Consider the following 24,182-nt stretch of genomic DNA (forward strand, 5'->3'; position numbering starts at 1 on the left):
GGCAACCGCAGGGGCTGTCAACCCGGCTGTGGCTGTTGCCTGGCGGACGCCCACGTGTCGAAACTGGAAAATTACGTAGGGTTGGTCCTAAGGTGGGTCCGACGGAGACCACCATCCAAAAGGCAGGTAACGTTGATGAGTAGCGGGAACAAGGGGTTCGGAGAAATATACCGTGACTTACGAGTCATGTTACCTCGCGGTCGAGTTACCGAATCTTAATTAGACCGGGAGGGAAGAAGGTTTCCTCGAATAACAAGATGGGGGGCCGGTCAACCCACGCTTTGCGTGCCGGTTTGACTGCGCAAAAGCTGCGGTGTTGCGAGGCCGATCGCGGCTCCCCCCGGTGAGATCAGTGGGGTTACCGGAGACAATTGCCTCGGTTCGCGTGAAAGAGATCGACGGTTTAGTTTTAGTGACTAATTAACTATATTTTTAGTTTCGATATTTAAAAAAATTAATTTTAAGATTTTTAATATTTATACAAATAAAAATATTTAACTCTTTTTCTTCTCGTGTCATTTGGGAAAAATATCATAGAGTTTATCGATGAGCACATGTTTATTCTATCTTATTTCTGCTTGTCACTAAATCGCTTAGTTAAACTGTTTATTATGAAACATTTTTTGAATATTTTAAGTCTTTTACATATTTGTGTGTTTATATGTTTTTAGATATAAATACGTCAATATTAATCACAGGAATTAATTAATCTGAATATTTTGGATGAATGTGATGGAGGAGAAATTAAAATCGTAAATATCTTTGTTCGTTACGTCAAACTGAAAAAGACGGGGGGGAGGAAACGGAGATGAAGTATAAGCGAGGTCAAGAAGACTGAGGAGTTCGGTTGCTGGCAGAAGCGGTTTCGCCATGGCTGGGTTGGCTACCTCGAGCGCGGAGATGGATCTCGACCGCCCCAACATCGACGAGTACCTCACCGTGGAGTCGATCCGGGAGGCCCCCAAGAAGCTCCACCTGTGTGTATTCTTGGGTCACCTTGTTTTGTTCTTTTTCACGTTTTCTTTTGGGGAATTCTAGACGAGCTAGGTTTCTTGATGGAGCCTTAATTGTTCTTTGGTTCAGGAGGGACCTCCTCGACATTTCTCCTACTCTCAAAGAAGCTGCCGGCGCCATCGTGGACGTGAGTTCCTCTCTCTCTCTCTCTCTCTCTCTCTCTCTCTCTCTCTCTCTCTCTGTATTAATTCGAGGGTTGGGAATGGTGGGGGCAATTTTTTTTTTATTTCGTCGATGAGGTTTGGTGGTTATGGTGGCTTTAGTTAGTGATGTATTTGTCTCGAATGAATGACTGTTCTCAGACCTTGGTTAGTTCTGTATATTTTGAGGATGGAGTTAGAGAATTAGATGAAGTATAGCCTTGATTTGATTGGAGAAAGTGTTTTTGTTGAAACCTTTATTTCTTGACTTGCTTATGTCGTCGGTTTCTTATATTGAAATCCACTTTCTATGTGTAATATCATGCGGACAAGGGGCCATTCTCAAGAGTATAAACTAATGGGGGAAGAGAATCATCAACCATGTGTCATTCTCGAGAGCTAATGCTGTCTCTTTCATTCGGTCGTTAATTTTCACAAGTTAGTCTTGTCTCTGAAGTTTCACAAATGCAATTCTGTTATTTAGTCATTTTCTGTTGTATTATTTTCCTATGGAATCTGGTTGGATGGATTAGCTCATAGCTAATGTTTCAGGTATTACTTAATCCATCTTATACTTTATGCCCTATAACTACATTTGTTTTCTGTGAGTACAGGACTCCTTCACTCGTTGCTTTAAGTCGAATCCTTCAGAACCCTGGAATTGGAATATCTATTTGTTCCCTTTATGGTGCTTGGGAGTAGTTATTAGATATGGGATTCTTTTTCCATTCAGGTATGAATTACTTTCTCTTTATTAGTAGAATAGTTGTCAATATAGGCAGATATTATTAATTTAAATGATCTAAGAGATTTTCTTTTTTTAGTTTATGATGGATTTCATCTATTCCTTTGCATTACATGAAGATTGGCTTTGTTATTTACTTGAGAAGTTCTTTTTGTTAAACTTAATATTCTTAAAAATGTTATAAATAGCATGTAAGTGGCCACTTGTATAAGATCATAGTCTATATTATCAAAGTAATCAATTAATTTACTTAAGCACTGCATGTAAAATATCATACACTGTTTGCCACAAGTTTCATGTAAAGTGGATGTGCTATACAATAGCAAAACGCAAAAGGTAACATGATCATCCACAATCTATACCATTTAAAACATCAAAAGCATCACAGTATCACATTGGCCATCCATGATACACTATATCATTGATAGAAAATTGAAAATTATAACACTAGAGTGGTAGAGCATATCAATTTATGGATAAGATCAAAAGATAATTAATGAGAATCAATTGGTAATGCCCAAGACTAAAAAATTTAGGCCTGGAAATTGTTTCATAATAATAAAATGAAAATAATGTCCAAGACTAATGGCATGGAAGTAGAAGGATGGATATACTTGTATATAAGGCTTGATCTATTTTCATTAATTCTAGGCTTATCAAGTTAGTGGGTCAATTTTTGAATTGGAATAAATCATGACATATGGTACCTATACTACGCATATGCTAAGAGGCTTAGGTATGAAATCACTATCCATTGACGATACTGTAGATCAAGGATTTTAATTTCGAATGAAACCGCCCGCTACCGGGTGATACCATCGATTGGAGCTGTTTTCACCTTGTTATCGCCCAAATTAGTCAGTAAAGGTCGATTTCGATTGTCGCCGCCTGCTAATGGGCGGTATTAGCCGAGCGAGAAGTAAGAAGAGGGAGAAGAAAAGGGAGGGAGAACCTGAAGATCCAACGCTGCTCTCTCTCGATGATCCCGATCCATCGCCACCCTCCCTCGTCGGACGCCACATATGAGATGCCGCCTCCTCGTTTGTGGTGACGAGGTCTCGGCGTCGTCGGCGACTTCTCCTCATTTGCGCGGGGAGAAGAAACGAGGCGACATCGCCCTTTTTATTATCTTTTAACACTATATATATAGATATACACACACACACACACACACACACACACACACACACACACACCCCAATTCTTCTACTCGGTTTCTTCTCCCCGCGTGGGTAGAAGAAACGAGGCAATGTCGCCTTTTCTATTATTTTTTAACTTATTATATATATATATATATATATATATATATATATATATATATATATATATATATATATATATATATATATATATATATGTACTGAGCGGTACATCGAAGCATACGGTATGCTCGTACCGTACTGTATTGAGCTGAGATTGAAACTCTAGTATGGTACGAAATTACAATCCTTGCTATAGACACATTAGTCTCACATAGGAAGTGATATGATGGATGCGGTTTTTGGGTTAGTATCCCATCAGGCCTGGTCATGATGCTGTAACATATTTTCATGGCCTGTTACATGTTTGTTTATCTTTTTGTTCATGTAAAGAAATAAGAGGGATTATGCTAAGAATGAAAAGAAGAGAATTTGATGCAAGAAGCCAAGAAGGAGATTGATTGGGATAGTATTGTTGGTCCACTCATTGCCTGCAGCCACTTGGACCATTTGAACACTATGTGTTTTAGATAGTCTTATTTAGTTTCAAATGATATCAGGCTGGTGTTTGATCGGGCATAGCTAATGCCATCACTTATCTTGCATGATAGGGAGATATGAAACCCCTATCAAAATGATACAGAGTTTACCTATATTTAGGTTCACTAGCTCATTCTGCAACAGCAAGTGATCATAATGAAGATTAATTAAGTTGTTACATCTGCTGTGCTGTGCCAGCCAGAACTTCTGTTTTTAGGACCTAATATTGAAATAAAAAGCCAATAAACTGAGGAAATGCTTTTTGTCTAAATTGACACTAGACAAGTTGCACTGTGATTACCACCTTTTTCTTTTTCTTGAAGGAATTAGCTCTCAATAACATTCAATAGGGTAGACTTTATCTTATGCAACTTGTTATATATCTTGGTTTGGGTTGATGAGTTACATATTTATATGCCTTCTGTGTCTGGAACGAGGTTTGTCTGGTTTTTATTTCATCAATTCTCCTTGATAGTTAATTTTGGTTTATATATGTAGAAATTCACTATATTTGTTTATTTTTATCAATTATGACAACCTATGGCGTGAAGTATTTATGTTGCCACAACTTAGGGCTCATTTTACTTTCATATGTTGCAGAAAAATATTTGTCTTCTTCAGTGTTATTTTCTGTTCTTGTCTACATTTAGAATCTCCTATCAGTAACTTGTTTTATCTCATTCTTTATATTCATCTCAAACTAAGATCTCTTATGTGTTGTCGTAGAGTTATAATCTTGGTTGCAGGATGGATAGTATTCTTTGCAGCCTTTTCACTGGTGCATTTCCTTTTAGGAGAACATAATAAGTGGAAGCGTGAAATAGAGGTAGATTTCTTGTTGCAAGTAACCTGCTTGTTTGATCTTCTAGCCAGCTATTGCAGTTTTTTCTTTTAATTTCATCCACGAAGTTCTTCATGTTGATGATTGGTTTTTGTTCTGTTCTTGATGATGCTCCTTAAAGCTAAAAAGTTAAATAACAAAATTTTCAATCTTGAAATGTATGGTTCTTTTTGTTTAAAGGACTAATTATCTTTGCTTTCTCAGATCTGTGCTTATATCGGTAATTAAGGTATATTCTAGGTGTCTTTTTTTTGCTTTGTCCATTTGTATGCAGAGGAAACTGGTTGAGATGATATGCAGCGTATTTGTTGCTTCATGGACGGCAGTGATTAAATACCATGGACCTCGTCCCAGCATGCGCCCTCAACAGGTTCTTAATATTCATACAGAACTCAGATATGATAGATCTTGTTTTTCTCTGAGATTAAGCAAACTTCATTTAATAGGTCTTCGTTGCCAACCACACTTCTATGATTGATTTCATCATCTTAGAACAGATGACAGCATTTGCTGTCATTATGCAAAAGCATCCTGGTTGGGTTGGTAAGAGCCTACATTTACTCGATTTTGAGCCTTATTCTTTTGTTTTTCTAGCTATTTATCTGAGTAAAGTAACATTAATGCTTGATTTTTCTGCCATAGGATTTATCCAGAAGATCATCGTAGAAAGTTTAGGTTGTATATGGTTCAACCGTACAGAGGCTAAGGACCGTGAAATTGTAGCTAGAAAGTAAGAGTTGCCTTCTTTTGCTACAAAGTGTAATTGTTCTTTTCTGTTTATAGTCTTGATGTTTACTTTTTGGATATCTAGGTTGAGAGAACACATTCAAGGAGTTGACAACAACCCTCTTCTGATATTTCCTGAGGGAACTTGCGTTAACAACCATTATACTGTTATGTTCAAGAAGGTTTGCCCAATATTTCCAAAGTCACTGTACTTAGATGTATATGATGCTTTTGCTGAGATACTCACACTGGATAAGTTTAGATTCACAGTAAGCAAAACATAAGTTTCGAGTTGCACTCCAATCTTTTATGCATGTTCATATTAGACTTTGATGAGTAGTCAAAACACCCATATTTGCTTACAAGCTCAGGTCTATGCAACATGTATTGAAAAATCAGATCAAGACGACGAGCCAATTTCATGTTAGCTCTCACATCTCATTCCTGAATCCATCATGCTGCAAGATCGACATGGTTTTTCATTATCTTTTCTATGGACCAATGTACTTATTAGTTGGATGCACAAACGGCACAAAACAAGAACTTTGTTGTTTTTAGATAGAATAAAGAGGCAGCAAGGATGCCTTGGATCAGTTGCTTGTGCAGATACAGATGGTCGACTCATCATATTACATCTCCTACCGTGTGAGAAATATCATGTTATCTGTATTATCATCAGAACTTCAGCAATCTCATCTTGTTCAAGAGAGATTGTACTTGATACTTAAAATGAATCAGTTGTAGATTGTAGCCTTCTCTAATCCAACTGATAATCTCTCCAAAATGGTTAACATTATAAAATTGTGTTCGTAAGCAGTAGATTTGAACAAAAGTATTCATCATTATGAAATGTTTCTTTGCATTTGAATTATTGTTTGGATCAATATGAAAAGTACTTGTTAATACTGATTGCTTCTGTATCCGTGCGATGTTGTTGGAATCCACTGGCTTGTTGTTGCAGGTGTACTTCTAGCATTTAAGATTATTTTTGCTTCTTAAACACTTTCTTGTTAAGTCTCCTGCATTTTTGGTTGTCCCTTCAATCTTAATTAGTTACTATAAAATTTTAACTTTAGAAAAGTTCACCTTCTTTTGTGATCCATGTGCAGGGTGCTTTTGAACTTGGTTGTGCTGTTTGTCCTGTAGCAATCAAGTACAACAAGATTTTTGTGGATGCTTTCTGGAACAGCAAAAAGTAGGTGCCTTAATTGTGACTAGGCTTAGATGAAAACTTGATTTTTATAATTTCATGATTTAACATGGAATCAAAAGCACAAAAGTATGTGAGATGATAGTGCATCAATTAAGTTACAAATGTTAAGCATAAGATTGTAACAGTCTCCACTCTCCAATAGGTTAGGTGTTTGACCTCATTTTAACTTTTATTGAGAGCGAAGAGTTTTCATTCACCAAAGTAAAAGAATGCATGATTTTGTGTGATAGATCATGCCTGCATTATCAAACTAAGCTTGAACTATACAAGTATTTTAACTATTTTCTTGATAGTTTAACTTATCCAAGACAGAAGTATCAACTTATGTAATACTGTCAATCAAGATTTTATCACAATGGTAAATATGTTCATCATGTCATGTGATTTGACAGTGTCTTAGCAAAATAAAATTCTAGACTAAGAGGGTTGTCTATATGACTGCTGTTCTAGAGGGAAGTTTGTAGGCAACCAAGTGTTGAATCTCCACTGTGTTGTATACTATGAGGATTGTAGAACATATATGATGCCTTGTTTTTATGGCCCAGTATCATGTGGATAACATGACGATTATCTCCATATAATGATTATATTTTTCATGTTTGGTCATGTGTGGCAAAAGGAGGGTGCATGATGTTGCATCTTTTTCACAGCAAGCAAAATAAGACCACCTCAGCAGAAGCCTTAAAATGATATCCTGCTTACATCTCTGGTGGATGACAACTCTCTAACTTGACTTGGGTGAGCCAAACTAGTAGATTTTTTTTCTATTTAGCACTCTCTCTTTGAAGTCAGTATTTTTTTTTTAGGAGATAATGACAGCTCATGTTGATCAACCCTTATAACCTGGTGTTTACGTGAATTATGGGCACTTTGATTATATATAAGGTCCATGATGACTACGGGAGGCTGTTATTTTTCATGAATATTTTCTCTTCTTTTTACAATTAAAGGGCTTGGATGCTTATTGGCTTGTAAAGTCATGTAAGATCGTTGCACGCTTCATTTATATGCAGCATCTCATTGCTACCTTACTGTTGTTTGGCAGGCAATCTTTCACGATGCACTTAGTACAGCTTATGACATCATGGGCTGTTGTTTGTGATGTTTGGTACCTGGAGCCTCAGTATATAAGGCCTGGAGAGACTCCTATTGAATTTGCTGAAAGGTGAAATTGTTTTAGAGCTTCATGATATACAACATTGTAAGCAGAAACAGTCATTTCACTGATACTGTCTATATGGTCATGCCATGTAGGGTTCAAGAGATGATCTCTGTTCGAGCTGGTCTCAAAAAGGTCCCATGGGATGGCTATCTAAAGTACTTCCGCCCCAGTCCCAAGCTCATAGAGCGCAAGTATGATACATGTCAACCTTTCTATTTTTCTTGCAAAATACAAAATGCATTTTATTTTTGTGTAAATGGTTACAGCATCTTACATTTCCTAGTGCTTGGATTATGTGTTCACATAATTAGGTGTAAGTTCTATTGTATTATTTTTTGTTATATTATTGAGGCAAATATTAATTTGAGCTACTACAATCAGGGTTGACATATATAGTAGCAACATCAACAGTCCAAGGTACAACTTATATAATGAACAGAAGTTTGAAGAAGCAGAAGTAATCAGTATCTTGCTTCTATTGTTCAATGTGAAGAGGAGATTAGACATATTGGTCATATACTTAAATTAGGATGGTTAAAGCAAGAGGGTCATTCTAAGTGTCGTAGTGTCGTATGTTGTCTAACCCATTGGTTGAAAGAACAAAAAATTATAAGACAAAATTATGACTAGCAATGCTATATGAATTGAAATGTTGAGCAATTAAGGAATGATATTTAAAAAAGGATTAGGCATGCTTTGATTTTTTTTTTTTCCAAAAGGAAAAGGTTAACCTATTGATTCTTAGTGTTATATAAATAACAAATCAATAAAAGTTTGCATTTGTTGACATTTAGGAATAGTTTTAATTAAGGACTAAAATTGAGAAAAAAAACCATTTTGGGTGGTTTGAACATGTACAAAGGAAGCTAATGAATGAATTAAATCATGTTAGGTGACTCAATTTATGTTTGTCTGGTAACTTTACCAGGAACATTGCTAATAATGGAGTGATGGGAAAAATTTTATGTTGCTGATCGCAAACAATTTGGATTTTTGGCTTCATCTTGTTGTTATAAAACCATATTGTTCTTTTCCTTACAACTGGAGTCTCTAGTTGAGTAAAGCATTTAAAAAAAAAAAAAAAAAAACTAGCTGTATTTTTAGAAGAAATCTGACAATTTTGAGAAAAACTATTATCATGCTATGTTTTTAGTGCTACAAAGGAATCAATCAGAGGAAGTAAATCTAAAAGGGTTTGTATGGTTCATTTTAGTTAAAGGGTGATATTTATACTACTTTGAAGCCTATTAGTCCTCAAATAACAAGAAGTGACGAGGAAGAACATTATACATTTGAAGCCAAAGTTCATCTATACAATATCATTATGTAGTTGCGGTGATATCAGCCTCTTCCAGCCACGGTGCATGACTTATTGCATAAATCATATGGCTGCATTTGCATATGTTGCCACATGAAGAGCATATGAGAACACCTACACGTTAATCTACAAGTGATTTGATATTTTCTAAGCTTCTTGGTGCATGATACCATTAACAATGTGAGAAGTGATAGAAAGTTAGAAAGTACATGTAGATGCAGTTTTATTTCAATCAAGTGATGGTTTTTTTGTAGGTGCATACTGCCTCTGTTCTTTTTTTCTTTTTTTTTCTTTTTTGCATCTTTTTGTAAATTACTTGCCTAATTTGCAGGCAGCAGATCTTTGCGGAGTCAGTCTTACAGCGATTGGAGGAGAAATGAACAGATAATAATAAGATTAGTGTTGGAAACGGATCCATTAGTGAGGACCAGCATGTGTATAAGGTGAATCATGGCCAATATTATATTATTGTACAGTTAAGTAATCACGATCATTCAGGTGTGTCAAGTATGGGGCTTGCCGTGCCCTGTTTCTTACGTGAAGGTTGAAGTCTCAGATTGTGTAAAGGTGTGATTGAATCACGGCCAATGTTATTGTTGTACATTTCAGCCATCATGATCATGCGTCAAATCTGGGGTTTTTGGCGGAGCCCCGTTTCCTTTCCTGTTTCTTACCCAAATGTTGAGGTCAAATCTAATTCATGATTGCGTACATAATACAAGATATTATGGTGAAGCGTTAATAGGGCATTACTCAAACGTGGATCTTCGCTCCGTTCGCCAATCGCGTTAACTTGGTTGGCTAAAATGATCATTTTTCTTCCAATGTTTCAACGTCAACCATCTCTCGTATAAAATGAACGACTCGCAATTCGTCGCACCAAAATCTATAGTTAACGTAACGCCTTTTGACTATTTAACTCTGCACAAAACATGAGCGACACAGAGAGAGAGAGAAAGAGAGAGAGTATTAGGAAGAGAGACAGACAACCCACAGAAACAGCGACACAACAATCCGACACTGCTCATCATATACACTACTGCTCACCACAATAGCATAACAGCAATGACCATGACCATGACCATGACCACATGCATCAAGCTTGGGTGAAGCGGAGGTACTCCTTCTTGGACGGCAGATCCGTGGTTTCGAACCCCTGCGGGAACATCTGCTTGGCCTCCTCGTTCGACACGCTGGGCGAGATCACCACCGGGTCCCCCGGCTTCCAGTTCACCGGCGTCGCCACCTTGTGCTTCGCCGCCTTCTGCAGTGAGTCCACCACCCTCAACACCTCGTCCATGTTCCGCCCCGTCGACGCCGGGTACAGCATGCTCAGCTTCACCTGCACCACCACCACCACCACCACAACAAACACCGTCGCACCTACAAAACCACGCACAATCAATTTGTCACTGTCACGCTACCTTCTTATCTGGTCCGACAACATGCAGTGCCCTCGACGGAAGCTGGTTTCCGCTGGCGTCCTCCTCGTCGGGATCCACCATGTTAAGCTGCTTGATCACCTCCCTCTTTGGGTCCGCCGCAATCGGATACGTCACGAGGCTCCCCGGCTGCCGTAATCAAACACCAGTCATCAACACCGATGCTGCTGTAACGATGGAGGTAACGTAACGCGCGGGGAGAGCACACCGTGTAAGCCTCCACGTCCTTGATCCATTCCTTGTGGGACTCTACGTCGTCGCACGATAAGCCGAGCAGCTTCACCCCTCTCTTCTCGAACTCCGGCGCGTACTTCGCCATCATCCCCAGCTCCGTGGTGCACACCGGCGTGAAGTCAGCTGCAGCGCGTGCAAGCAATCAGTCAAACACCGCCGAGGGAGGAAGGGAGGGCTGAGATGGCTTACCGGGGTGAGAGAAGACGATGCAATAGCCATCGCCGACGTAGTCGTGGATCCATATCTTCCCCTGGGTGGTCTCCAGCTCCAGGTCAGCTACGGTGTCTCCGATCGTCAGCCCCGGCATCTTTCGACGGTAACGCTCTCCTCGGTGTTCGAACCCTTCCCACCGGCGATGCCTTGAACGCGAGCCGCGGGGCCTCGGTTAAGAAGAACCCCGTCTCGGCCGCATGCAGCGCACGTGTCGGGGTCGTGACAGCAGTCGTGGCGACGTGTCCTGCCTCCCTCGTGAATGTTCGGACGGAGACGAACGGGAGCGGCGCTGTCGACGTCACGTCAACACGAATTCGTTCAGCGGGAAGAACACCTTGTTAGTCTTCGGATACGAAGAGGATGCTCCACGTGTCGGTAGGAGACGAAGGGCGCAACGTAAGGGAAGCGAGCCATGAGAACACGACTTATCCTTGGAGGGCTCCCGGAAGGAACCCGATGTAGGCGTTCCCTTCCCTGCTCGTAGCGTTGATGGCGTTCGGTGACATGACGCTGACCGACCTGTTCATCTATCAGGTCAAAAAGAGCTTTAGTGTAGACATTTCACTAAAGATGAATGATGTACTTAAATACTTCTCAATCTTAAGGAATACTTACAGGACGTCTTCCTGAAGGTTCTGATGCAACCGTGCAGTTGACGGTGTAGATCCATCCGCGAGTACCGCTTACACCAGTAAGAAAAATGGAGGGTCTCGATACACTAATCAACACTAAGACTTGCAAATCTAGACAGAAGGTACAAGTTTGGCATCCACAATCTGGGAAAGAAACAATAGATGAAAGTCCGAAATTACAAATGTTTCGAAGGCATTCTCACATATCCACAGCATAAATTGATTGATCCATGTAATGTTTTCACTCTATGCCAAATGTACACGGGAAGGGCGTTGGAAATCCTGCCCAAGGGAAGCAAGTGACGTACTCATCCCCAAATGAGGCGCTTTAAGCTCTGTGACTTCTGACATGTTCCTCTCACACACGGCACTGGAGTCCTCCGTCAAACATGAAAACAAACTGTCAATTTCCAAGAGTTTCTAATGACAACAATTTCCTTCCAGCTGGAGGCGCCAATCCCGGTATGTCTCTGATGTTCTTGTCGTTCGGGTGCACAATCTGCCAATTGGGAAACAAAAAAGGTTAGATGATAGTAATTAGAATCATCGCCATCTGGGTTACACAGTGACTTTGTGGATGCTCTGTGCAGGAACGCCTATGTGACAAAACTATTTACGACTCTGTGATGTTATTGTCAAAGTTAAATGGGTTGAAATAGTTGTTTGTAGATCCATTTATTCAGTAAAATGTGTTGTTGACCAACAAAACTTACATAACATTTAGAACTTACCATATGCAAGTTCTCAATGGCTGGATGTTAACCTAAAAGTTGGTAGCCAAGTCTTCTAGCAGATAACAATAATACTTCATGCAAGTATGATGACTTAATTTGGAAAACACATACTAATATGCTTACAGAAGTTCCAGTCTCGAAGTAAAAGAAAAAAGATGAAATGGCTGTGATTGACACAAGAAGAAGTGGGAGAGTACCTTCACGATAATGATTGCAATGACACCACAAACTATAAGAAATAAGAAAAACATGATGCACTTATCGGTGGCAACCTGAAAGAAGAGTTTTGGTCATTAGAGTAGATTAAGTGGAGAATACATGGAAGACTGGAATAAAGAGGAAAGAACATAGAGACCAGAGACCAAAGGACAACCTGCCTACCAATCTCTTTCACCAACTGAGAAGCCTTCTTGATGGAAAAATGAATGGTGTCCAGCTCATTAACAATTCGACCCATTTGTTCTGTCTGCAAAATCACAGAATTTTACTCTTTTAACAGAAAATTTGTTTGTAAAGAAGACATTTTACAAGAAGAAGAAAAATATAAGTAGGAGGAATTAAAAAAAGTCAATCACAGTCAATTGTGATCTGCTTACGAAAGTGCTTGGTAACTTACTTGGCCTTTAAGATTTGCAGCAGTTTGAGTTCCTACTTCAATGGTTTGCTCAACGACCTATAAGTTCAATGTTATATGTGAAGATACAAAAGCAAACGATAACCCAGAGGTTGCATGAAGATAAGAATTCACCATTTTTGAACGCTCAATGGCTTGATCAGTCTCATCCATTTGCTTCCTTCCATTGTCTATCAGCTCTTGATTAGACATATCTACAAGATGACACAATATTAACGAGATAATAAGCATGCAGACTAAATGGTAAATGGCAAGTTTCTCAGAAAACAGTCGAGAAAATTGCCACTTTAGAGAAAACTATAGTTCAAAAGAGTCCATTTGCTTCATTTCTAGAACAAAGTTGCACATTGGAGTTAACCAGGCAATGGATTATGCCATTGCATACATATTGTCATCGAGTATTAATAGGTTCACAATTATATCAATCCTACACCTTCGATTAGCCAACCATCTCATAGTATATGCCAGTTGAAAATTTTCCCATCTGATGCACTTGAAATATCACAATCAGACAACAAGCTTGAGCATGAATAGACTGTCAATCAATGTGTTTCATAGCACCTCTATATTGGTCCATTCATCCAAAGAGTGTCACATGCTAAAATTGTATGTTGTTTGCATGCCCCTGACTAATAACACCTATCAAAACACTAAGACACTAGGTCTTATGCAAGTTCCTCTCTAGACAAAACTTGACTGAGAAAAAATAAAAATCCATTTCAAAACTCATGGTGGGTGATCCTCTCCCATTGTTCACTAACAAAAAAACAAAACAAAATTTCTGAATTATCAACTATTTCCTATCACTGTAAATGGGGATCACAAATTTTTCACTCCACCTAAATCAAAGAAGAGAAGATCTAACTTATCAATATTCTCGTACACGTTTTTCACAAGTAGATGCATAGAATCATCTGCATGCAATGATTGAAATTTAGCTTGAAGTCCAAGGCTCAAAACATGATAGTTTTATGATAGAACTCAACAAAATTGCTTAGAAGTTACGCATGTCCTTGAAAGAATTGCTTAGATCCATCCAAGTCCTTTTCCATCTCCTCATGCACCGAATATTCTATTAATTATAGCTTTTTTTTTCTTATGCTTTTCACTATCCAATATTTATGAATAACATCAAGCCAGAATCCTCAATTTCCTCAGGTGCTCTTAGCCATCTTCTGACCCAAAAATGCTAATTATAGCTGAACCATTTTCTTGTCTTCAAAAAGCACTCAGGAATTTCGAAACATTAAAAAGTAAAATATAGCATCTACCATGGACTGTATATTCTATTAATTATAGCATTTTTCCCATGCTCGTCACTATCCAAGATTTCTCAGTAATATCAAGCCAAAACCCCTCCATTTCTTCAGGTGGTCCTGGCCATCTTCTGACCCAAAAATCCTAAATGTAACTGAACCATTTTCTTTTCTTGAGAAACCACTCAGGAACTTCAAGACATTGAAAAGCAAAATATACAAATACTAGGTTAGTGTACCACTGTAAATGATACTTTGGTGTAAGAGATCAATTAATACCTGATGCCATCTTAACATTCTCCTGGGTTACAGGATCACTAGTTCCAGCACCCATATCAAAGAGCTCAACTCTTTTATTTCCAAGGTTACTTTGGTACCTGAAAGCCATTAATTGAAAAGGCAATCTTATCAACTAACAAAAGAGATGCAAAGATATAGTGGGATTTGTTCACTAGAGGACAGATGCATTAGAAATTAGCAAGCAAAATTGCATTAGATCTTGCACAAAGAAAAGAAACTGTATAAAAAAGAGATGCATGTTACAAGAAGAAATACCGAGGATACTACAAATAGATTGGTTGAATATAGATAAATAGACAGACAAAATTCAACCACATAATAGATGCAGCTAATAATCAACAAACCCTAGGACCAGTAAATTCGAAGTCAAACATCAGGAATTGTAGACAACAACAAATATTTTGGACAGTTTGCAGAATTGATATCAGAATAAAGTTCACTTATGAATGTTATAATTAGAAGGATTGGTGGAATTGAAATCAGCAGAGAAATAACTTAAAGATTAAAAGATTATAAAAAATAGTAAAACATTAGAAAACATAAAGAAAACAATTTGTATTGATGAGGAATAACAACCACTAACAAAAAGAACAGCAAGTGCTGCATCACCTGCACTATGATGCTGCAATCGTAACTTCAAACATGGATGTCATACAGGAAATAAGAACTAGACCCCTCGACATAAAAGTATTTGAGTATATTGCCCTTTTATTTCAGAAGAATGCATGCTGCTTATAATACATAATATTTACACATATGCCCCTATAATATCTTCTGTGAGTAGACACTAAAGGTTATCAGTAATGAAGAGAGAAAAGAAAAACACATGTAGCCTTGAACATTTTTGCAACCGATTAAAGTCTACATAGCAATAAACTAAACAATCAAAAAGATTTGAGAGGGATTGTTGCAAATGCAGTTCAGGAACTAAACGTGGGTGTTTTAATCATTCTAGAACTCTAATTAATTGAACATAAACATCCTGCAATTTAACAAAGAATAGCTTGATGATTATTCACATAAATTGTAGAGGGGAATAGACACAAATACAACTTGTTTTGAACGACATTGAAGCAAATACCAAAATTGAGAATTATATAGGCAAATACATGTATTTAACAGGCATAAAAATGGACAATCCTTAAACATATATGCATGCTTTGATTGTTTCAGCAGTCCGTTTATCTTTTGCAAGGTCTCATACAACCATTATTGTCTTTAGATAACCAAAACTTAAAGTGATAGTACATACATGATAAAGTAGCTCAGTTGGTCCCAAGAGAAAGAACATAAATTGCATGAATTTCATCATCAAATAGAGTCAGAGCTTAGTTAGCAAAACATATATGGTGGGGACACAACCTATATCACATAAAGAATCCACAAAGTGAGCATTACACTTTACATTAATAACAAGTAATGATAAGTTCTAATTTATGAAAGTTAAGAAAGATGTTTGTGGCCTTGGTCACAGGATGTAAAATACTATTGCAGAAGACAGAACTAGGAGGAGGAAGATTGACAGCAGTTTAAAACATACGTCTTTCTCAAAGCCACATATGAGTTTAGCTCCTTAATCTGCAATAACAGAAAAGGAGATTATGTTACAATTATCAAAAAGAAGATTAGAAAAAAGGCAAGAATTAGGGAACAAATTACCAACCATCGATTGCTTCTTCTCATTGAGCTGCTTATTATGCTCTGGTTGAATTCGACTCTCCTGATCTTTAAGTTCATGATCAAACTCTTTAATCAACCTGCAAAGATTAACATGCCACTAATATATAAAAAAAAGGTTCACTGTGGTGATAAAAACAGAATACCTTAATGTTTTGTACTGTAAAAGCAAGTGATAAACATGAATAACTTGTATCCACTTGTATAAACCCAGGAGGATCTTTTGTATAATATTATACAGTAAAAGCAAGGTCAATTCACCTACCGCTTACATTCCCTCATCTTCCCTGTAAGCTCCTCCAACTGTTTAGTCTGTCTACTAGGGTCTTTAATCTTATCTAATTTTTGGAATCCATTCCTGCAGAGTGCAGATAATCACAGGAAAAACAATTGTCAATATTAATCAATTTGGCTTCCAAGGTTCTGCTGCAATATTGAACGGTTAGATAAACCAATTACGGCAATAAATTCAACAAATTTCCTGTATTGAATTAAGCATGAAAATTGAAGAACAAATACCAAAATATGAACAAATAAAATGACGATTACATGGATTAAAGCATCATGCAACAAAATAATATAATGCAAATGAATAAGATTAACAAAGAGAATTCTTAAAGTACAGAAAGATACAATAACAATTAAAAGCATCATCCTGTAAACTTTAAACATTAAACCAATGACTGACAAAGATGCACAATAACATACAAGATGTAAAGATAACTTATACGAGAAATTTACTACTTCCAAGCATGGCAAATCTCAATTTGGATCATAGAATTACCCGAAAGGCTTCTTACAAAATTAACTATAAAACTTACCGAGCAAATAGAATATATCTCTCCTCTAATGATATCAATTCCATATTCAACTATTTCCTAACTAAAAGGAAGTATCATTTCCTTGTGCTATCGTTGTATTTGAAATTCTGATCTGATACACACATAGTCAGAAATCAAGGATAGCATCATGACTTCCCCAAGCACATCCTGTAAGAAACGGAAGTCCTTGAGCATCTGAGAACAAAATTCATCAGTTGTTCTTTAGATTCATATTATGAAACAAAATTCTTCCACTATGATGCAGAACTATCAACAATTACATACAGGTCATCAATGATATACAGCCATTACCTATTAGATAGATTAATTTCATTTTCAGTGATATACTACAATAATTAGAACATACTGACATGCCTCAATCTGAAAGACCACCTATAAGAGATAAGTACCAAAGATCCAATCCCCCGGCAGATAGTGCTTTGACCAACATGATAAAAAATATATTAGATCAGATGTATAATCGTTGTAAGGGGACATCATCCAGTGAATGACATTTCTAACCATGTAATTAGAAGCAAGTTGGACTATGTCACTTCATGAAAATAACTACTGAGGACAAACGGACCAACAGAGTTTAGAGAATCTGAACTTCAATCGTAAATAAAAAGACTTACAAAACTATGGAAAAAATGAAAACGGTTCTTTCCTGGCATTTAGAAAAGAAGACTCCGAAAGATATTCTGTCATGCTAATTTCATGTTTGCCCTCGCTAATGTAAACATCTAGAAAACTGATGCTGATCCTTCATGGAAAATACTGCAACTAGCAGACAACTCTCCTACCCTCTCCGCATGCCATGCACTTCATTAGCAATACCAACATATAATCAATTAAAATCTTTTTTTGCTTTGCCACCAAAAAAGATCACAGATGCAACATCAGCTTTTCCTTTAATATGACAGGTGATAAGTTCCTCCTCCTGACTTGGAAGAGCCATTATAACCTGAATAGAAAATTTAAAAAATGGATAGATGAAGTTCATTATTTCTTTTTTTCCTTTTTTTTAATCTAATTACCTGTAGTTTAAATTCTTATAAAGGTTGCTTTAAATATAAGCTCCACTACATTGCATGTCATAGATAGATAAACTTTTCCAAGCTACGCATTTTGCTTTCTGCCTATTTTTTGATGCTTTCTAAGCATTTAGAATTGTTTCCTTGTAGCTATACCTATAGGTGTTCTCCAACTTCTCTTTCAAGTCACTCTCTCTAAGAAATATTATCTATGATAAACCTTTATGACAAAAAAGCTTATTTTCCTCTAACAATTTCTAAAAACCCAAAAACTTTCTTAATCACTAATTCAAATTATGATGTCAAACTGTTGGAAAATCATAAAGCGTACACACTTTTTTATAAACTTACTAGTTTTTGCAGCGTATTTGGAGATTTCACAGTGCTAAAATCCACTGCAGTTCTAGTATCTCCTTCACAAAGCTAGTGTCGCAATCGAGCACAAGTTATTGTTATTATTATTATTATTTTATGTTACAAAGCTTCACCTTTATATTCCCCATACACCATGTAGATCTATCCTACACTACATACAGGAAATACTCTTAGTTTCCATTTTCCCTAATTTAGAATCTGATTATGATCTCAGAAGCTTCGGATAAACTAAACCAGTATGTTCATAGTGATTATCGAGTTCCCCTTGTTCCTCTTTTTTCTTTTGTCAAATGATATAAAATCACCGACAGTCAAAGTCAAGATATTCAAGAAAGATTGCTGTCCAGTAAAGATACAACTAATATCTCGATGCACATTACATTTCAACCAACATAAGTTTTAGAAAACAACGATCCATCTAAATTTCTGTAATCTTATGCAGTTCAGAAAACTAAAAAGCAGGATTCTGGTTTCCCCATGAAGATTGCATACGCCCCTGAAAACATGAATCTGTACAGATTAAAGAAGCACGTGCATGAACTAAGCGAAACAGGGCTATCAAAACAACGACTGAAGGATGGAAGAGGCGAACGATCTTACTGAAGGGCTCGGAAGATGTCCTGGATCTTGCCATCGATCTCCTCCAGCTCCGGGCTGATGGGCAGATCGCTCGCCATTCCTCACGCAAGAAACCAAAACCCAGCAGCAGAAACTTCCCCTAGATTCCGACTCCTCCAGTCACCACCACAGAGCGCTGCGCTTCCTGGGATCAAACCCACCGATCCACCCACATCGAGAGAAGGATCAGAAGAAAGGGTTCGAATTCAGCATACCAGATCCAAATCCCTACTCCACCAGAGAGAGAGGCTGTTTTCGAGGGCTCTCGCTGTCTTCGAACCCCCAAATCAAATCAAATTCTTCGCATCGTGGCAACGAATAGTTCTCTCTCTCTCTATCTCTCTCTCTCTCTCTCTCTCTCTTTCTCACCCCTTTTTGTTTTTAAAGAGAGACGTTTATAATCCGACCCAAGAAACTTACCAGCAGCGATGGATCGTCTGATGGAAATCAGACGTTCTAAGATGTGCTGAGTGTATCTAATCAAGGTGCAGTTACGAGGGCTACAAGAGGACGAACGAAAAGCGAGTTTGTTTGTGTTGACAGAGTGGATTTAGGTGGGATGCGCTGTTCGCTATGGGGCCCACTCCACCAGACGAACATGTGATGGCAGTGGGACCCGAGTAGTGAAGATCCTGTAAAACGTATATTGTATATAGAAATTATAAAGTACCTTTTAAAACCGTCCATCTGACTAGTTCTTTAAATCTCGACCGCCCTTATATTTCTACACGTGGACGGTCGAGATTAGAGAAGTCGGACACGATTACGGGACTCCGCTGCCTACCGTCGCTCGAAATGAGCGGCTACCTTTTTCTTCCACGGCAAAAAGGAAGGGAAGAAAGAAAGACCAACGGTTGAGATTAAAAGCATCGTCTTACCTACGTTACATCTCCTTTTTATCTCAACCGTCTATCAGCTTTAAATAAACATTAAATATCAACATATTGTTTTAATTAAATCAGATATTTTGAAGGACATTTATAGAAATATTTTCTGTATTTTTTTAAATTTAATTTAAGAGAGGAAGATATATATATTTATTTATTTATTTATATTTATATATTTGATGCTAATTGGAGTGGGAGAGAAGTAAATACGAAGACACAACTCTTCTTCCATCTGGCGTTGACCAATTGACTGTCAGTTAACGTGACAGATTATTTGTGGGGATAAATAATGTGTATTATATGTAGCACAGACGTATAATAATAAATAATATTAGATGAAGGGTTCAATGAATCGAGTGTGAAAAGGAAATACCAATTGAGTCCACAGGATGATGGGTTATGACTCAGCGCGTCGGCGAGGGCGTTGTTGCGACCGTTTCGGAGTCGTGCGCCAATATCGAAGATAAATCCAATATCGCTTTCTCGCTCTCGCTCTCCCTGTGTACCACTCGCCGATGGCTTCGCCTGCCGCCGCCTCCTCTTCGGGTCGATCCTGAGCTTGGTGGCCATGGCGGTGAAGAAGGCGGCCGAGTGCTCCTCCAAGGCGCTGGCCGAGGAGGTGCAGCGCTGGGGAGCCATGAAGCAGAACGGGGTGAGCCTGCGGTACATGATGGAGTTCGGTGCTCGCCCCACCGAGAAGAACCTCCTCCTTTCCGCTCAGTTCCTCCACAAGGAGCTCCCCGTGAGGATCGCCCGGAGGGCCATTGAGCTGGAGTCACTGCCCTTTGGCCTGTCCCAGAAACCCGCCGTCTTGAAGGTACTTCCGTGTGCTTGGTACGGTGTCCATTCTGGCTGCAGATGTGTTTACTGGTCTCGATCCCCAATCTGGTGTCACCATCGGCTAATAAAAAGCTGGTATCTCTGATGGAAATTCCGGACATAATACGTATCGGTGGTCGGGAATCTGCCCTTTCTTTAGACTTGGTCCTAAAAAGACAGATTTTTTTTTGCAGGTAGCAGACTTACAGTAAATCAACCAAAATCTCACTCCTGATCTTGACTTTTGCCCCTTTTTTAGCTATTTTCGTCACATTTTTTCTTTAGGTTCGACATCTCAAGATTTATCTTCTCATAGATTTTGGGAGTAAAATATTTCCACAATCGTAAATATTTGATCTTTTTTTTAATATTTTCTTGTTTTTTTTTCCTTTTAGTTCCTATAATACAAATACCAAATCCATCAACAACAATGTATGTTTCCTACTGAACATGATGTACGAGAGTCATGAAGGCTGACATTTCAATTATCCTTTTAAAGGTCAGAGATTGGTATCTGGAATCTTTTCGCGATATCCGATCCTTTCCAGATGTTAAGGACAGCAACGATGAATTAGCTTTCACTCAAATGATAAAGATGATCAAGGTGAGGCATAACAACGTGGTTCCAGCCATGGCTTTAGGTGTACAGCAGCTAAAGAGAGACATAAACTGCAAGGTCGTGTCAGAGCTGGAGGAGATCCATCGATTTCTTGACCGTTTTTACATGTCAAGAATTGGGATCCGCATGCTTATAGGTCAGAGGAAATTCTTCTCTAACTTTCTCAGTGACACAAGTCTTTATTATTCCACTATGCTCTGTTTATACAGCCAAAAGAAAAACTCAGGACAAAGTTTTGTGGCATGATACCTCTGATTTCTGTGGAATTCAGGACAGCATGTGGCCTTGCATGATCCTGATCCAGAACCAGGTTGTATTGGTCAGATAAACACTAGACTTTCTCCGATGCAAGTTGCCCGAACTGCTAGTGAAGACGCCCGCAGTCTCTGCTTTCGAGAATATGGGAGTGCTCCTGACGTTAACATATATGGAGATCCAAATTTCACCTTCCCGTGAGTGTTTCTCTTACATTTGTTGTATGTGATCAATAAATGTATCTTGTTTGTGATATGCTTATTGGTAAGCAACAAATTCAAATGATTGACTTCTTTTATTCTTGGCTTTTGAATTTTCTGTTGAATGTAGGACCCCAAGATCAGGATCAAGATAGAGATCTATACAATTAAATGGTGTTTTCCTGTTTCCTGTTTTACTTATCCTTGCATTTCTTTTGCTTGTCATTGTCACCCTTCTTTCCTTCCTATCTTCGTGCCTCTTCCCTTGATATATGGATCCTTAAATTGCCTGTTCTGTCTTTCTACAAACAGAAGCTGCAGAAGTTTCTAAGCAAGTTGTTCTAATTTCATAAGTGCAATTCCCAATGTTGTAATAGCATTTGAACTGTCCTTAAAGAGGTGGAAGCACATTTATCTTTATGTTTTATGAAGCAAAATTGATATTCTTTTCATGTGATGTTTACCTTTTCTATGTTCTTATGAGTATTGCTCTCTTTCTTCTTATTCTCTTTCTGAAACAGGTATGTTCCATCACATTTGCACCTTATGGTCTTTGAGCTGGTAAAGAACTCTTTGCGTGCAGTTCAAGAGCGTTTCATGGATTCCGACAAAGATGTCCCTCCTGTTAGAATTATTGTTGCTGATGGGATAGAGGATGTTACAATAAAGGTTTGCCTTTAATAGTTGCTTATATCTGTAATTAGTGTTGATTATTTGTTCAAACTTGATATCGAGGAAATTTCTGGCAGGAGAAAACTAGTTGAGTAAAATTGTCCATTATTTTTCATTTACTTACCCCACATTCTTTGTCTTTCTTTCTTTTCAAGGTAATGATTCTATGTTTATATAGCTGTATTCCAGATTCCAGAATTGTTTATATAGGAAAGTAGTCATATGAGTTTACCTAGATTAAAGAAATGGATTGTTTGAACTATAAACGCTACTGTAATTTGAATCATGATCTTTCATCATTTGTGGCAGATATCAGATGAAGGGGGTGGTATAGCTAGAAGTGGCCTTCCAAAGATCTTCACATATCTCTATAGTACTGCAAAGAATCCACTAGATGAGAACTATGAAGGAATCTCAGATGGGGTAACCATGGCTGGTTATGGTTATGGACTTCCAATTAGTCGTCTCTATGCTCGTTATTTTGGTGGTGATCTGCAAATTATCTCCATGGAAGGATATGGTAAGTCCAACTCTTGTTTTGACTTGATACTTGATTCAAGTTCCTTTGACATTGTTTGTAGTCCACCATGATTATGTCTATGTTCTTTTCCAGATGTTGCTTGGCATACATGCATATACCTAACAAATTCCATGTCATCTCATGCAAAACTATATCAATCCTCATGACAAAAATATAGCTTAAGCAGATATTGTATTGCATAAAAAAGATTCTCTCTTTGAGACTTGTAAAGTAAGTTACTGCAGCACCACATTTGGTAGGTTTATGTATGATGCACATTTTTTGCTATAAAAACCATCAAAATATACAGATTTCTTTTTTACATCTTTATTATTTGGATAAAACTAACAAGATTGAGTTTGTGGCAGTTAGCTTGAACTATGTGATTGGAAAAATATAAGACTGTACAATTGAAAATAATGGCAAACTAGTGTAGTTAATTGCATCACCTGGAAACATATTTGATGTATTTGTTACAAAAGATTTATGCAAGGAACAAAATAATGGGAAATTTTATGAAATTTAGCCAATGTGACTCAGGCTATGCTGCAATTTGATAGGTTTTCTGCAATTTGATAGCCACTTGATCAAGCAAGGAAAAGGAAGTTGTGGATATACTCAGAATGATTAGAATAGTCTTATGTATTGAGCCTCTTTGTTTTCTCTTCTCCTGTCTTTTTATTAAATTATTCTTATGTTCAAGAGATGGTTTTTGTGTTGCCTATACATAGAACATTGAGCTGGGAATTTCCAATATCAATGATGCAAGAAGCCTTTCCATTGTCGAACATATTCAATTGCACCATTTCTATTTTTCTCAGCCCTGTATCACTTCATATGCTAGACGCATACAACCTGTAATACAATTAGGATTTTTCTGATGCATTTTTGTCATTTTTTGCACTGGCGTTTCCAGGAACCGATGCCTACCTTCATTTGTCTCGACTGGGCGACTCACAAGAACCCCTGCCATAAGTTCTTAAATATTTTTCATGCTTGATAAGAAGCTACAATTCTCACTTGCGCAGAGCTAAGGCTTTAGATCTGTGCTTTAAGCTTGAATTTTGCAGATGATTTCCACACGTCAAAGTCAGCATCGATCATTGCAGAAGAAAAATATATGGAAAGAAACTTTGAAATCTCTGCTAGTTGAATGAAACTGAAGCTTCTCATATCCATTCAGATGATTCATATTTGTGGCATTGCAGATGATTTCGGTACTTCAAAGTCAGCATTGATCATTGCAAACGAAAAAAACTTTGAATTCTATGCTAGTTGAATGAAACTGAAGCTTCTCATTTGCATTCAGATGATTCATATTTGTGGCATTGCAGATGATTTC

The 24,182-nt window shown here is 37.8% G+C and overlaps 4 protein-coding genes across 4 annotated transcripts; 2 read left to right on the forward strand and 2 right to left on the reverse strand.

The window, feature by feature from the left end:
• Nucleotides 1–780: 780 nt before the first annotated feature.
• LOC135597578 (glycerol-3-phosphate acyltransferase 9-like) lies at nucleotides 781–9,562 on the forward strand. Its single transcript, XM_065090723.1, has 12 exons — nucleotides 781–977; nucleotides 1,084–1,141; nucleotides 1,769–1,887; nucleotides 4,365–4,464; nucleotides 4,754–4,849; nucleotides 4,926–5,022; nucleotides 5,122–5,209; nucleotides 5,291–5,387; nucleotides 6,315–6,400; nucleotides 7,464–7,583; nucleotides 7,673–7,771; nucleotides 9,230–9,562. Exons 1-12 carry the CDS (start codon nucleotides 871–873, stop codon nucleotides 9,276–9,278), a joined length of 1,116 nt encoding a protein of 371 aa, XP_064946795.1. The 5' UTR covers nucleotides 781–870; the 3' UTR covers nucleotides 9,279–9,562.
• Nucleotides 9,563–9,785: 223 nt separating this feature from the next.
• Nucleotides 9,786–11,012, reverse strand: LOC135597580 (1-Cys peroxiredoxin-like). The gene is made up of 4 exons (XM_065090726.1): nucleotides 10,764–11,012; nucleotides 10,549–10,697; nucleotides 10,323–10,469; nucleotides 9,786–10,240 (listed from the first exon to the last, which is right to left on the reverse strand). The coding sequence occupies exons 1-4, from the start codon at nucleotides 10,879–10,881 to the stop codon at nucleotides 9,995–9,997; spliced, it is 660 nt and encodes a 219-aa protein (XP_064946798.1). The 5' UTR covers nucleotides 10,882–11,012; the 3' UTR covers nucleotides 9,786–9,994.
• A 519-nt stretch (nucleotides 11,013–11,531) lies between these two features.
• On the reverse strand, nucleotides 11,532–19,211 carry LOC135597579 (novel plant SNARE 13-like). The gene is made up of 11 exons (XM_065090724.1): nucleotides 19,084–19,211; nucleotides 18,851–19,004; nucleotides 16,286–16,378; nucleotides 16,007–16,100; nucleotides 15,884–15,921; nucleotides 14,323–14,420; nucleotides 12,902–12,981; nucleotides 12,770–12,826; nucleotides 12,527–12,619; nucleotides 12,351–12,425; nucleotides 11,532–11,918 (listed from the first exon to the last, which is right to left on the reverse strand). Exons 2-11 carry the CDS (start codon nucleotides 18,925–18,927, stop codon nucleotides 11,823–11,825), a joined length of 801 nt encoding a protein of 266 aa, XP_064946796.1. The 5' UTR covers nucleotides 18,928–19,004; nucleotides 19,084–19,211; the 3' UTR covers nucleotides 11,532–11,822.
• Nucleotides 19,212–20,171: 960 nt separating this feature from the next.
• Nucleotides 20,172–24,148, forward strand: LOC135597582 (pyruvate dehydrogenase (acetyl-transferring) kinase, mitochondrial-like). Its single transcript, XM_065090728.1, has 6 exons — nucleotides 20,172–20,572; nucleotides 21,074–21,329; nucleotides 21,465–21,645; nucleotides 22,170–22,317; nucleotides 22,630–22,840; nucleotides 23,757–24,148. Exons 1-6 carry the CDS (start codon nucleotides 20,324–20,326, stop codon nucleotides 23,813–23,815), a joined length of 1,104 nt encoding a protein of 367 aa, XP_064946800.1. The 5' UTR covers nucleotides 20,172–20,323; the 3' UTR covers nucleotides 23,816–24,148.
• Nucleotides 24,149–24,182: the final 34 nt, after the last annotated feature.

The sequence above is a fragment of the Musa acuminata genome, chromosome BXJ1-11 (genome assembly GCF_036884655.1).
Source record: "Musa acuminata AAA Group cultivar baxijiao chromosome BXJ1-11, Cavendish_Baxijiao_AAA, whole genome shotgun sequence".
In the NCBI taxonomy this organism is placed as follows: Eukaryota; Viridiplantae; Streptophyta; class Magnoliopsida; order Zingiberales; family Musaceae; genus Musa; species Musa acuminata.

Excerpts from the sequence above, each read along its gene's own strand:
- LOC135597578 (XM_065090723.1), top strand. The coding sequence starts at position 871 with ATGGCTGGGTTGGCTACCTCGAGCGCGGAGATGGATCTCGACCGCCCC. Across the intron at positions 1,142-1,768 it reads CTGCCGGCGCCATCGTGGAC|GACTCCTTCACTCGTTGCTT; the intron begins GTGAGTTCCTCT and ends CTGTGAGTACAG. Across the intron at positions 4,465-4,753 it reads AGTGGAAGCGTGAAATAGAG|AGGAAACTGGTTGAGATGAT; the intron begins GTAGATTTCTTG and ends ATTTGTATGCAG.
- LOC135597580 (XM_065090726.1), bottom strand. The coding sequence starts at position 10,881 with ATGCCGGGGCTGACGATCGGAGACACCGTAGCTGACCTGGAGCTGGAG. Across the intron at positions 10,698-10,763 it reads CATCGTCTTCTCTCACCCCG|CTGACTTCACGCCGGTGTGC; the intron begins GTAAGCCATCTC and ends CACGCGCTGCAG. Across the intron at positions 10,241-10,322 it reads TTGTCGGACCAGATAAGAAG|GTGAAGCTGAGCATGCTGTA; the intron begins GTAGCGTGACAG and ends GTGGTGGTGCAG.
- LOC135597582 (XM_065090728.1), top strand. The coding sequence starts at position 20,324 with ATGGCGGTGAAGAAGGCGGCCGAGTGCTCCTCCAAGGCGCTGGCCGAG. Across the intron at positions 21,330-21,464 it reads TGGGATCCGCATGCTTATAG|GACAGCATGTGGCCTTGCAT; the intron begins GTCAGAGGAAAT and ends TGTGGAATTCAG. Across the intron at positions 21,646-22,169 it reads GATCCAAATTTCACCTTCCC|GTATGTTCCATCACATTTGC; the intron begins GTGAGTGTTTCT and ends TTTCTGAAACAG.
- LOC135597579 (XM_065090724.1), bottom strand. The coding sequence starts at position 18,927 with ATGGCGAGCGATCTGCCCATCAGCCCGGAGCTGGAGGAGATCGATGGC. Across the intron at positions 14,421-15,883 it reads TATGTGGCTTTGAGAAAGAC|GTACCAAAGTAACCTTGGAA; the intron begins GTATGTTTTAAA and ends AATGGCTTTCAG. Across the intron at positions 12,982-14,322 it reads GAATGTTAAGATGGCATCAG|ATATGTCTAATCAAGAGCTG; the intron begins GTATTAATTGAT and ends GTCATCTTGTAG.